Source organism: Psittacula echo, assembly GCF_963264785.1.
Source record: "Psittacula echo genome assembly, chromosome: 2".
Taxonomy (NCBI): Eukaryota; Metazoa; Chordata; class Aves; order Psittaciformes; family Psittacidae; genus Psittacula; species Psittacula echo.
In genome coordinates this window covers 48,872,048-48,887,022 of record NC_137737.1, presented here as the reverse complement: position 1 = coordinate 48,887,022, position 14,975 = coordinate 48,872,048, and the positions used below count along the sequence as shown (strand labels likewise).

The 14,975-nt window shown below is 41.3% G+C and overlaps 1 protein-coding gene across 1 annotated transcript in view; it reads right to left on the bottom strand.

The window, feature by feature from the left end:
* Window positions 1-7,487, bottom strand: part of ADARB2 (adenosine deaminase RNA specific B2 (inactive)) — a gene marked incomplete at its 3' end in the record, with an annotated part of 310,942 nt that extends 303,455 nt beyond the window's left edge. Inside the window, exon 1 of the mRNA XM_080609828.1 lies at window positions 7,249-7,487. Within this exon, the coding sequence (XP_080465954.1) occupies window positions 7,249-7,348 (100 nt within the window). The 5' untranslated portion in view covers window positions 7,349-7,487. The remainder of the gene's footprint in view (window positions 1-7,248) is intronic.
* Between the last annotated feature and the right edge of the window lie 7,488 nt (window positions 7,488-14,975).

The following is a 14,975-nucleotide window of genomic DNA, read 5'->3' as shown; positions in this document are numbered from 1 at the left end:
TTTCTTCCCACACTTCTTAGCAGCCTTGACTCTTCATGCTGATTTTTCATTAGCAGTTAGAGAAAGGTGACTCTGTTAATAATTTTGAGCACCATTTCTCTTATAAGAAATAAAGATAACGTAAAAATGAGGAAAAGAAAAAAATCACACTTTAACAGAAAGTATTTTGCTGAGATCTACTCATTGCTCACTCCTCAGTCCCAAATCACACATAAAATGCTACCAACATGTACCACAGGTTTCAGAAACAGCACTCAAGTGGCACAACTCCAAAATCAGATGCGGTAGTTTGGTACTGGGACCAAACCCTAACCCAACAGGAACACTTTCACAAAGACACTACGGTGTGCAGGGATAATCCCTTATTACAGAATATACATCTGATGATGGCACTCTAGCAGTAACACCATTAACTGTGTTTTTCTGCAAAACAAATCATCATGTGTTTATAATTTATTTTCACCCCCTTTCATTCCCTTTTGCTTCTTTTTCCAAGGGAATAAGAAACAGGGGATGTATTAATTTTCATCATCATGCTACCTAACCTCACTACAGCATCAAAGTAAGAGACTGGAATCAGTCTCAGTTTTGATCTATTTTTAGATACGTTATGCAGGGTGTTGAGTGGGAACAGAGGGGAAGATAACTTAAAAAGCCATCAGGAATATCCCAAGGAAATGTGCCTGCCTTCACTGCAACCGTGTTCCCATTTTGGGAGTCACACAGGTGGAGGGATGCGCATTGCCACCGCCGCAAAGCCAAGCAGAAATGTACCTCCTGAACTGCTGTGTTATAGCTTCAGCTGTGAAAACAGAGGAGCATGCAAAAAGGCTCACAGTGAGCAGCAGCAATTAAACCATCTAAAAAACACCTCTCCATGTAATCCCAGTAAGTCAGGAGTCAGATAATTTCCTGAAAAAGAGGATTCATATCTCATATTAAAAATCAAAATCCTTCTTAATATATCCTACCTAAAGCCAAAGCCTACATTCACTGAAGTGAGCAGCAAACTTTTTAGTTAGTCTCAGCTGAGCTAATCAAATACCTCAGCTTCCTACACATACATTAAGTTTTGTTTTTCCACACCTTGAGTGAAAGAATTCTCCAGGCCAGCTGCATACTGTCTGAACAGAATAAGTCCTTCCACTCTTATTAAACATGCTGGAATTCTGTTTCCTTAAAAGCCTCTGTCTTTGTAAAAAATAAAAAAATCAGGTATAAATCAGAGTAATCTGTTTTACACTCTTTATAATCTTTCCTTCTTTAATATAACTTCATTGTATTCCTTCTTTAACTTATCTCCAGAATAAACAATATAAATCTTATCAATTTCCTTGTAGTGAAACTTTACACTTCTGTAATTCCTTCTGCCATGTGTCTCTGAATCCTCACTATTTCTAGTACACATTTGGGAACTAGAACAGCCAGAATGAAACAGAATATACTCAGTGAAAATGCACTTTCCATTCATTAATGACACTGTAATATCTTCAGCATTAGCCATCCTGCTCTTCATGCACTCTGCCCTGCTCTATGCTTCTTGTTATCACGCTTTACTAAGCAGAGATTTTCATTAAACCATCCATGGCAATGTTCAGTCCCTAGTCTGGACTGGGTATTGTTAATTCAGAGCTCAAAAATACATATTCATATTTCAAACCCATCCTAAGTAGCAAGAAATTCTGAACTGACTGAACAATGGATAACACTATCCGTTTAATGCTTTCTGTTAAAGCATTATATTTGATTATTTTACGACTCGGAGAGGGTTACCTATTAGTATGGGTTGACAAGCTGCTTCTACAGGTTAATAAAGTGAATATTTTTAATATTTTTATATATATATATATATCACAATATGCTGCCAAAACTCCTCTGGGTTAACTGCTTTGTTTCAAATTCATATGGGGGGGGGACAAAGGTCAGTTATACCAGACAGGTAGAGTACTTCATTTTCCTATCAGAACTTAACACAATTTGTAGGAAAAATGAGCTGTGTTACACAGAAAACTTCAAGTTCATCACAGATGCCTTCAGAATGATCTATCTATTGATGCATATCAGGTTTTTTTGTCTGGATAACTAATGGTAAAACGCCTGAAAGGTTGTAGAGATAGTTAGCTCTAAACACAGGGATCAATTCAGGTTCATTACTACTTGCAAAACCTATACAATATTGGCCAGCAGTAATTCAAAAGTAGTACAATTAACAGATCAAACAGATATTCTAATGTCTGCTCTTTTAATGCAGCTTGCTAACCTAAGGTGTGCTAAAGGAACTTAAGAAAACAGTATGCATGGACCTTTAGTAACTTGGGTATTTCACACGGCAATTTCACCTGACCTTTCATTTTCAGTGCATTGTTTTCCATTTATAGGGATCACTTGAGGAAGGGCTGCCATTAAGAATTTTAAAAATTCCATTAATTCTATTTAAACTGGAAATTTTAAGCAAAGCTCTCACCTTATGGGACATTTTCCCTAGCCAAATCACCAAGGAGAAGTACAAAATCTTAAGTAATAGGAAACAATTTCCAACAGTATGGTACTTTGCCACTAGCTTTATATGCCTCCACATTGCCATTGTAGAAAGCAAGCATCTAATGGCTACATATGTCACTGCTCATGTAGGATAAGGTCAATATTTATGTAAGTGCTGCTTCTACTCACATAATTAATACTTCTAGATAAAGTTTAAATATTTTGTTCCGTTTCAAAGCAAATCGCACCATTTTATTGTCCTCACACTTACGTGCTGTTGCTAGGAAGATACAGCTCTGCTATAACTTAATTGTCTGCACTTAGATATGGACTCATGAATCCCATATTTTTATTCTAAATTTAAGTTCAGTCATTGTAGCTAATGTCCTTGATGCTATCTTAAATTGCTGTCATTACATGGATCACTAGAAATTGGAAGTAATAATAAAAAAAGGAAAGAAAAAAGAAAGGTACCAAATTAGATGATGGATAAAGGTTTAATCAATTTAATTTTATCACCAAATCCAGTCCCTTCCTCTCAAGCTGTCAAGGGACGAGATAAGCGGAACAAGTCTTGAAGCACGATGCAATCCTGTTGTGGGGAAGGAGTTGTGTCCCTGAACCTCGCCAAGATGAAACACGCTCATTTATTACTTTGGCATTGCAGGATGATGAAGAACCAAGCTGGTTTCCTCCCTCCGTCCCCAGCACAATCTTTCTATTTCATTAATTTTTCATGGAATTTCATTTCACAATCATTTTGCCTCTCTCACCCGCTTGCTGCCCTTATTTAGTTTATTCTGTCAACTTGGATTTCATGTCCCATTGTATCAGCAGCGACCTCCAACATGGCTTTCTATCACATCAGGGACACCTGATTCCCTCCTGTTTCCAGTAATTAACTTTAATTGCTAGCTCTATAAAACAGTACTACAAATAAGGTGTCTTATTTGTTGTTTGATACTGGAAAATGACTCAGAAGGGATATATCTCCAATCACCCATTTCATATTTACTTTCTATATGTTGATTTCTAAGCAGTTGCCAGAGGCTGCTAACATTTCGCCTTTTTAGTATTATCAGTAAGCGGCACCTCTGCTTTTGTTTGGCCTACTTGTAATCATTTATCTCAGAAAACAAGCCTTCTTTTCAAAATGTATACCACAGGCTACGAAATACACACAAACCGTGCTGAGGCCATTGTGCTGAATTCTGCCAGTACTCTGCCATATTCCAAAGCCCTGGAGAAAACACAAGAACCCACAAATGCAGTAACTTCCTATAAAGCCCTAAGCATTTCAAATGGCTTTCTCTAAACCATTAGGTGTAGTTTTTAACCTCTAGTCATTTTATGCACACAGATAAAACCAAAACAAACCCAACAGAACAACAAAAAGAGAAATATAAAACACTTATTACTGCTTCTACATGAAATTAGTCTGCAGATAATCTGGCATGCATCCCTATTTATTTTTCATTAGGTCACCAAGAAATTAAGATATTAACTTCCCACTGGGACTTAACATATCTAAATTACAATGAAAATATTCCTACCTATATTAACATTAACAAATGGCTATGAATATAAACATTTTAGCTGTTTAACACACTTTCTGCACATAGTGTAAAACTGAATGAAAACATTCTGCAAATACATGCCTGTAATGTGATATTCGTTGCATGGACATTTAAGCTTAAGTCTTCAAGGGAGGATATTTATACTTAAAGGGTTGCTGGATTTCATAAGCATAAAAATAAGATGTATGCAAATTAATTATTGGACAATGCTACTGTACACTGGAATCACACTCAGTATCCTAGACTTTCAGTGCTCAATTTGCATATACGGAAATTCTCTCTCTCCGCCTCGGTCTCATGCAGCACGTTTTTTAACCTAAATGCACAGGGAAATTCAGCTATTCAGAGAACGTTGTTTGTTTCCTTGCTTGAATTTGCTTTCTGCCTCCAGCAAACTCCTAAACCAGATCATCCAGGTATAAAAGAAATGAAGCAAAGTGCTATATCCAGATACACCAATTTGTAATTCCCACTAACTAGGACAAAAATATGACTGAAAACATGGAAAGCAAATCCAAAGAGAAAAACCAGTTCTATTAAATAGAGAATAACATTTGCTTCTACTTCTATACATCCCTAGATATTCTATCAGGTGATGTCTCAACCTGGTTTTAAGCACAGTTCATATGTAACATGTGTAATAAAATATATTAAGTTGTATAAATAATTTGTTGAGTCCATCTCCTTAAGGAGTAGGGGTGTGACAGATCATTTCATTTCCTTACTGATTAATATACAATTTAAATTTAAGACTAGAGTGAGTTTCTTTGTCTAGAAGTGTCCACAGGTATCTGCATGTGTATGTGTAAACATACGTGTGTAGTTACACACTTTAATGCATCTACTAAAAGTATTCTTGAGAGAAACAAAATATGTGTGGATAATAGTTAAAGACAAGTGACACTCGCCTTTAACTATTTAGAGTGGTGACACTCTAAAGAGATTTTCACAATCTGTTAAATAGCTCAAACCTGCAAAATAATGGAGCTCATATCAATTCTTATCAGAATATAGTAATTTATGAGCTTAATATACATTTTCTTGACTAGTCTCCAGGTCAGTCAGTTTGTTAAACAACACCTTTGCATTAGATACCATCAAAAAAGACACAAAAATATACAATCAGTAAGTAAACTAGTGTAATAATAAAATCCAACAGATTTTATACTGGGTGTGCCTTAAGTTAAAGGCATTTTTTTGCCAGTATAAAATTACAGGAATGTGTATTTTTATGAATTTATACTGCGATTACATAGAAAACAAAATCAAAGTCATATGAACACAAGCATTGCTCCCTATAATTGATATACTAACCAACTACATTATTTGGAAAGTGGTTACAACAGCACATTTGGAGGAATAAACAAAATTACCTCTTCAAGTACACATTCTTATTGATATTGATATCAAGCACTTTCTAGAATGCCACCAACCCCCAGCTGTCTATTCTGCAAATAGCTGTTACTTACGAAGTTACTGTTTAGCAGGTTTTTGTGGGTTTTTTTGTTGGGTTTATGTGGTGGGTTTTTTTGTTTGTGGTTTTGTTTGTTTGTTTGTTTTTTTGTTTGGTTTTTTTTTTTGTTTTTTAAATATTCAACTTCTACCTTATTTTGGCAAAGCAGACCAACTGTGGATTGCATCAGAAAAGTCTTACTGAAAGACCCACACTTTTGTCTGCTGCTTAGAAACAAAATTAACACTTACAATTTACCTTTATAACAAAGCACATTTTCTTCATTGCATATATTAATGGATTACTCTTTTCTCTTGGCCAAGTACAGGGTAGCTAAGGCTAGGCTAAGTTTGTAGTTCCCTAGAAAAGTAGTTTTGCTTAAACAAATACAGCACAAAGAAGTCTGCAGACCACAACTTAAGTACAAGCATATTTAAAGGATGCTTAGCAATTTAAAATTGATTTTATAATGGAGAGTAAAAGACAGCCTTTGTCACCAGGTGTTACAGCAACCCAAAGATCCAGAGGAACAAGTCAAGGTTACACACCTACTCCACGTGCTGATACATCTGGGTGCCTGTAGTTTCCACTTGTGCAGGCCACTATTTGTAACTATGATTTGGAATACAGAGAGTTCGGGGATGAAAGTTAAAATAGTGACAGACAAATGATACAATCTAGCATTTAGCATTTGACCAGTTTGCACCAGTTACCATATAAAACCTGCTCTGACACCTTTCCAAAAAAGTTATCAAATACTGTGCTTAACTGCCTTTAACATAATAATAAAAAGACACAACTAATGGCACCTACAAATTATGTTTTCTAGAATCGGAAGAAAAAGCAGTGTGTCATGAGCATCAGCTTGAGTTGAGGAGCTAGCTGACTAAAAACTCGTGTTAGTCCCACATAATTATAACAATTACAGGTTAGATGGTATTTACTGCTCAGCGAAACATCTGGAGTTAGCACCTCTGCAATCAAATGCGTTGCAGCTGGGCATCTCTGGCTTCTCATACCAGTGCATTTTACTTTAAAGTGTTCACAGCCTGGCGAAGAGCTTTTATGTAGGGCATACTCCCCGTTCGCAATGACATCCTGTAGCTTCACTTTTCATGCCCATGGCAATGAGCGCCTTCCTAACAGAGGTTTGCTTAGGGAAGGTGAACACCACCAAAATAGCAAAACTCAGCGGACCTTCTCTAGAAGGATAAAGCGGTAGTTTGAGGGGCGCAACCCGCCGCCCGGGAGCTGCGCGCTGCCCCGGAGGCTTCGCGCCGCGATCTGCGCTGCCGGGGCACTTCCTGCGGCCGGACACCGGGCGGCAGGCCGGGTAGAATGGTGTTGGCGGTGTTGGAGCCGGGCGGGGGCTGTGTGTCCGGGACGGGACAGCTCCGCCGCACCGCGTTACCTTGGACGGGGTCCGCCGAGCCGCCACCCGCTGGCACCCCTGCGGGGTTCAACCTCATCCCTAAACAAAGAGAGAGGAGGAGAGCAAACATTGTCTGTCCGCGGGGCAGCGCGGAGACCCCTCTCGTCCTCAAGCCGGATCCCGGGGGTGCCGGATCGGCGCGGCGGAGGAGGCACCGCCCGCCCCTCACCGGCCGTCGGGGTGGCGGCAGGGCTGGGGCCGACGTGCGCAGAGCACAGACAATAAACACAGGAGCAGCCGATGTTGTGTGGGAGACAGAGGAGAGGGGGGAAAAAAAGAGAAAAAAAAATATCTATCTATCTTACCTTTTCTCTTCGATCTCCTCCTCCGCCTCCTCTTGGACTTGCATTTCAGCTGCCCGCTCGGCGCTCCCGACGCCCTGCTGCTGCCCAGGACAGATGTCATGCCTGCACTTCAGCGAAACAGCACCGCGCCGCGATGTTTTCCTCCCGTGGAGTTTCTCCCTTTCCTGGAGGCGGCTTTTATAGCGCGCCGGGCAGGGCGGGCTGCCCAGCGCCGTGCCGAGGGGTCGCGCCTCCGCCCCGACGTGCCGAGCCCGGCCTGGGCGATGCCCGGGGGCGGCAGCGGCGGCTCTGCCGGCCCCGCGCCCACTTTTTGCACCTCTGCGAGTTGCTGGGCGCCGGTCGCTTTGAAGCCAAGGGTACAGAAGGAGGGGGGGTTAAGGGGGGGGGGGGGGGGCGGATTTGCTGCTGCAAAGTCTCCCGCAGCCCAATCGTTCCCACCGCCCTGTGCTGACATCAGCTCCGCCAGTCCTCGCCCCCAAACTCCGCTCCCTCCGGGCTGCCCGTTGTGCCCGGCTCCGGGGAGAAAGCGAGGGAGAATAGCCCCGGAGGGAATAAAAACATCCTGCCGCCTCGTCTGGGAGAAGCTGGAGGGGCAGCTTGCAAGAAGGGAGGCTGCAGGCAGGAATTCAAGCCTTTTCCCTTTTTCTTCTTTTTTTTTTTTTTTTTTTTTTTTTTTTTTTTTTTTTTTTTTTTCCCTCCCTCCTCTCTTTCTTCTGCTTTAAACCATGTGGACACTGAAAACTCTGCTTCCAGAAATGCAGACATGCCGCTGCTCTCCTCCCCAGCCCAACACTTAATAACTAGTTCACTAATTGCAATGGTTATTATTCCCAGGGAAAGAATATGAGTTACTGTTGAAGGATCCCTGTGTCAACAAACCTTATGCAAGGCGGTAAGTGTAGCGATTCTGCTTGAATCTCCAGTTATTTTTAAAGTACGTGCTTTGCTAAATTCACGATCAAGGGCACAGGCTCTGTGAGAAGAGGAGTGCACTGTCGCTCAGACTCACACATTAACACTGTGCAGTGCCTCATTTAGGCAACTGTGCAATTAAAGTGTCGGGAGCAGAGGGGCTTTTAAAGAGAGGAAAGATGACAACAGCATTCCTCTGAAAAGCTAGACTACAAAGCATTACACGTTCATTACAGAAAGCCAGGGTATGCAACAGATAAGATTCTGCTTTAAGTTACAAGGGACCTACTGCTTCTGCGCTCTACCCTTAGTTATTATACAACTTAAAAATGCGTATCTGGAAACCTAGGCAGTGAATGGAAAACAGAGGAATATGCAGGAAAAAAGATATGCTAAACAATTGATGTCATCATTAGTGCCAACTGCATTTATAGTTGGCTGGAGAAGCACAGTTAAACCCTGTTTATCAGAACTCCTTTAATCTAAAACTTCCTCTTGTTGGAATGTAGGTTACCCAGCTCCTGCTGCTAAGCACTTCCACTGCTACTCTCCCAGCTATTAGCAAGCCTCTGTGTTTGGCTGGCTTAGGCCTCTGTCATTTTTGGGAGAGACAGAACTACCCATTACACAGATTTTCAATAAACAAAAATATTTCCGTAGAAGTTTCTAAAAGCACTCCTTAAAACAGGATTTGGATAACACAGGTGTGCCAAGATTGTGTCACATCCTGGACCCCATTGTCCACTTAGCAAGTCACATAAGGTCAGAAAGCCCTGCGTACCCTCCTTTTAGCTATGCGGCACAGCACAAAGCACAGGGGAAATTGCCCCCCCCCTCCCTTGCCAGCAAAGGTAACAGCCTGTGAACTCAGACCGGCTGCTTGGATGTCAGATATAGTTCAGGAAGCACTGTGTGGAAGTAGGTTTTTATGTGCCTGGCTTTTGCAGGTTATTGGCTGGGATTTTTCACATCACCCAAAAGAATCAAACCTTTGAACTGCTACACAGCCTAAATAAACATCTCTTTAAAATGCTTTTGTGTTTCAAAGAGAAAAATACGTCTGCAGGAAAACAGAGAGGAGATCACTATTTTTTTTGTTGTTTGTTTTAGCTTGCACCTTCAGCCTTTAACCTTTCTCCTCTTTTCCTTCTGGTTTCTGTTGTCCTCACTAAAGGACTATCATCTATTAATCTGGCAAAAACTTGTAGTTGCATGTGAAGAAGTAATGCTACCACAAAACACAACTGCACATTCAACTGCACGTCAAACTTCTGACCAGTCTGGAATTTAAGTTACTCAGTTTAGCAGCCAGCTTTAGAAAAGTGTCTTCTATGCTTCAGTATCAATCTGTGCTTTATCTAGGGTCTAAAACAGAAGCAAGATCCAATTAGAAAGAAAATGAGCACCCCAACATGTTTTTTAATTTTTAAGAGTGGCTTCAAGCTCAACACATTCCTTAAGGTTTCTGAAAGCTTCTTTCTGGTAACATTTTGTTATACTCTCGATATGACTGGAATCTGAGGTGTTGAGAAGATAGACTAGCATATGAGAAACTGTCATCAAGCCAACATTAGCAACAGCTGAGCTGTGCTGGTAGTATAGCTCCCTCGTAGGCTGTTTTCAGGATTGGTGAAGGCATGAAGGCAGCTGAAGTAATGCTGGTGGAACATCTCCCTTTGGCCACAAGGAGAGGTAAAGGGCAGTCTTTCATACTATCCACCTACAAGGTCAATAGGATTATTTTAGTATGCTGTACTTTTTCCTCTTATGTACATGTACAGGATTTCAAGCACTATGGTAAAGTGACATAAACTCGATATAGGAAATATAAAACCAGTATTAATGAGGTGGGAATAAGCTAAATTTGAAAATAATTTAGCTCTCTTTCAGTTATGTGCTTGTGTCTTACTAATGGCCAATGCATTTGATAGTCTTACCACACCACAGGTTGTTACTGAATGCCCCAGTAATGACTGTTAGTGGTATTTTATGCTCCTTTTTGTTAGTGCAGCAGCTTAGGACTTTTCCCATCTCCATGAGCCTGGCTGTGGAGGTTATTATGTTTATTACCTTCAAGCTGAAGTACTTCAGACTCTTCTAAAAGCAATAACTTCACACACCTTGACTTACAGCCTGCAAAGAAATGCACATCACACCAGTGCACAGCCACCTATTCAGCCTAGGTGAATCAGGCAGGTAGAAGAGTTTAAGGTGTGAGTCCTGATAAGAAAGATTCTTCTCTATGCTGTCTGATGAGCTGTGACTTCTCTTGTGACCCATCATAACTACTGATCCCAGACAGTACATCAAAACCTATGTTCCTGTTCTTGTGAGATAGACTGGTCTCTCTCAGCACTGGAGGTATCCAAGCAAAGAGTCCAAACTTTGCAGGATTTGTGACAATTCACTTCAATAGGGTTCTCTCAAAAGAGGAGAGCTGAAGGGCAGTCCAAATAATTTATTAACTGGAAGACTGATGATGACTATAAGAGTATGACAGGGAAAGAGTGTGAAACTGGATGCCAAGTTGCCCACTTTATATATTACAATTTAAACTCCCATGCTTAAGCAATATAATGTAGAGTTACTAATCAAAAGAAATGGAGAAAAATGAAAATAGCTGAAGAAAAAAAGCAGCCCACCCTTTTTTCTGCCCAGGACTTGAGACAAGCAACATTAGGAATAAATCTGTGGAAAAGTTATTCTGAATGCTAAGCCCACGAGTATTATGAGTGGCTAGTACTTTTTCTGTGCAAGCATGTTTAGATGAAGTAGAACAACTATGAAATAATTTTTTTGCTTTATCACTGTTTTTTGAAATTTGCAGCAACTAGATTTGCAGTGACATGATATTACAATAATTGCAGGTGAAGCAATTAAAAAAAAATAAATAAGCTACATTAAATTTGCAGAAATGCCAATGTGTAAAATGGGGTTGAGTATCTAAGGTGTATCAGTATTATTTAACGTATTCATCAATGATTTAGATGAGGGAATTGAGTGTACTGTCAGCAAGTTTGCTGATGACACCAAGCTGGGAGGAGTGGCTGACACGCCAGAAGGCTGTGCTGCCATCCAGCGAGACCTGGACAGGCTGGAGAGTTGGGCAGGGAGAAACTTGATGAAATATAACAAGGGAAAGTGTAGAGTCCTGCATCTGGGCAGGAACAACCCCAGGTTCCAGTATAGGTTGGGGAACGACCTGTTAGAGAGTAGTGTAGGGGAGAGGGACCTGGGGGTCCTAGTGGACAGCAGGATGACCATGAGCCAACACTGTGCCCTTGTGGCCAAGAAGGCCAATGGCATCCTGGGGTGTATTAGAAGGGGGGTGGTCAGTAGGTCGAGAGAGGTCCTCCTTCCCCTCTACTCTGCACTGGTGAGACCGCATCTGGAATATTGTGTCCAGTTCTGGGCCCCTCAGTTCAAGAAGGACAGGGACCTGCTGGAGAGAGTCCAGCGCAGGGCAACTAAGATGATTAAGGGAGTGGAGCATCTCCCTTATGAGGAGAGGCTGAGGGAGCTGGCTCTCTATAGTTTGGAGAAGAGGAGACTGAGGGGTGACCTTATTAGTGTATATAAATATATAAAGGGGGAGTGTCATGAGGATGGAGCCAGGCTCTTCTCAGTGGCAAACAATGATAGGACAAGGGGTAATGGGTACAAACTGGAACACAAGAGGTTCCACTTCAACTTGAGAAGAAACTTCTTCTCAGTGAGGGTGACGGAAGACTGGAACAGGCTGCCCAGGGGGGTTGTGGAGTCTCCTTCCCTGGAGACATTCAAAACCCGCCTGGACACATTCCTGTGTAACCTTATCTAGGTGTTCCTGCTCTGGCAGGGGGATTGGACTAGATGATCTTTTGAGGTCCCTTCCAATCTCTAACATACTGTGATACTGTGATACTGTGAGAGATGCTCCACAAGAGTGTTGCAGTGTTTGCAGGGGGTGCTCCTCTCAGAGCAAAAGGGTCCTGCTGAGCAGCACAGCAAGTGAGATCAGCAAGCTCCAGACTCTGCACTTCCCAGAATATGCGCAAACCCTTGAAGAGGCCATCTGGCTGTTCTATTCCCCAATTTCAAGCTGTGCTGTCCCTTCCCTAAGGAGCTATGGATACTGAGAGTAGTAGGCTATGGTAGAGACCTTTGTAATTTGCTGCTTGGGAGCAGAGATGCCCTATAAGCTCCTGAGGGGGGAAAGGGATGTAGTAGCCAACTTCTATTTTTCTCCCATCCTCCGTATGCCATTTCTGCTTGGTTTTGCTCCCTCCTGCCTGCATAGGTAGAGGAAAAAAAAATAAGGACCTTAGAATTTGGAAGATAAAAGATGTTCAAGGGCATTAAAGCAGGACACAAATGCAATCGTGTGGCTGTGCAGGTGAGACTCCAGAGCCTTCTGCCGCAAAATGCCTGCACTAATCCACTCTTGTCCTACTTACAAGGAGCTGTCAGCATGGCTATTTGCAGCAAAAGCCACTTTAGCTTTGGGGCCAAACATCACAAGGTGGTGATGAAGCAATGAGGGTATAGATCCATATTCAGTATACAAGTTTGCCAGAAAAATTCCTTACTGCAGACAGGTCTTCCTCTCTGCTTTGCATATTCTTGCACGTGAAATAGACCAGGGTAGGTAACACTGTGGTACTGGATAGCAGGAGGCTAAGGCAATACTAAAAGGATTTTGCCACTTCATTAAACTGGAAAAGAACTGAAGGAATTTGGGATTCAATACTCTCTCTGCTATGGGAAAGTCACAGCTGCAAAGTTTCATCTCCCACAGAAGCTCCCCGTCTTCTCCTCACTTTTTCCAGGCCCCATATCTACTCTGATGGGGATTCCCTGTGCAACATACCAGCAATAAGCAACATCCAACTCCTTGATGAGCATGAGATAAATATTTGAAAACTGCTCAGACAATAGTGTTTTTAATAGGGAAAATACCTAAATGCCAAAGACTGAAAATCATTGTAATTAGTAAGTCTGTATACGCTACACAAATATATGTGTAGCAAAGTATATGTCACTGGGGATGAAACAAAACTTTCTGAAAGATGTTTGTATGGGCATATTAAAAACATAACTCAGCAGCTCTGACTCTTGAGGGGAGTAGAGATAAAGCTCATCACCAGAAACAGTTTTGATTTTAATAGCATTTCATGTGTTTGTAATGAATTAAACAAAAATGTGGAATAAAAGTGTCTCCAAAGCAGGGATGTCTGAAACCTCATTCTACCTTTAGATATTTCAGTCCTTGCCCAGAGTGGCCATAGTGAGTTTGTTCATATAAGATTAACTTGATCACAGATCTTCTGTAAGGTCTTCACTGAGCAGGTTTCTTTCTGTGCCCTAGTATGCCAATATGCAGAAGGGCAATCAAAGACTCCTCCTTTAAGCACTTGAAAATTCATCAAGTTACACCACCTAATTATTATTAATTTTTAGTTATTAAATAGTCATTCTCTGATATCAAAATACTGAAAAGTTATTTTTGTCCTCTGCATCTTTTGAATAAACCATTTAAAGCAATAAATTTGCTGGGGGAAAATTCCCCTTGCTGCAGTGTTGCTGTTCAGAGGAAGGAGCTGCAGCCCCATTTGCCTGGTGCAAATCCCAGCACAACCGAGGGCCACAGCACAGTCCAGCACTGCCTTGCTCCAGCAGCACCCACAGGCAGAGGAGAGGGGCACCTCATCAGCCTTCAGTGAGCCAAGGGGTGCAGTGTCACTGGTGGGCCCTCAGCCCACCTCTTTGGGTGGATGGCTGCAAGGAACTCCCAAGAGACTATACATCATCCTCATCAAGTAGTTGCTTCAGGCTGGGAAATCTGGCACCTGAGAAGACAGTTGTCTGAAACAGTGACCAGACTCAAAAATGAAGACCTTCATTTCTCTGTCCTGACAGCTTTTTCATCAGTAAAATACAGATGAAAATGCTTACTGCAGGGGACTAAGGAAAGCTTATGACCAGGAGTTGCTTACATACAGTATACTTTTCACCTTAATCTTTTCAGTTTGGACATCTTCCAAAAATTACACAATGAATAAATTCTCCCCCTAGCAGCCATGTGGTTTACAAAGACTTGCAAAGGTTCTGATGAAAGACTCTACCATCTTCTAAAATGAATGCTGCTAGCCTGTGTCATGAGAAACCTTAACCAACTTCTCTGGGACTGTAAAAATGTTTTATAGAGTAATCACGCTGCAACTGCATTGTAGAGAAATAAGGCAGTACTGAAAAATACTATAATGTAGCTATTGTACAGCATTATTTCAGTAATGCAATGTGTTAGAGTTTAAAGAAGTTATTATAGAAGCATAATTTGACTAAAGTTTATGCTTGCAGGCATGCATATGTTTAGTATTACAGCCTTTTCCTTTAGACCTCCAGCACAAGTCACTGACCTTGTTAGTGGCTGAAAGTAAGGTGTAATAATACTCAGTGTGAGAGAAGTGTATTAAATTGTGTATTAAATTGCATTAACCTCTGGTTAGATTCCCCAGCAATTTCATCAGGTTTCAGTGATATCCTATTTCTTTACAGAAGGTGTTTCACTGCAATTTTTTGTCACCTTATTTTTAATTTTTTGGGGTATTTTAAAGGCATTCTGATTTATGTTATATATAATCACTGCAAAGCCAAAAGCAACAGTTGATGATGTAAATGCAGAAAAGTGCATGAGAATAAAGGAGGACTTTTGTATTTAAATATGCTTTCCAACACCTAGCCAGCAGTAATGGTCAACTACAGCTTTCATTAGGGACTGTAGGGATAGGACAAGGGGTAATGGGTTCAAACTTAAACGGGGAAGTTTAGGTTAG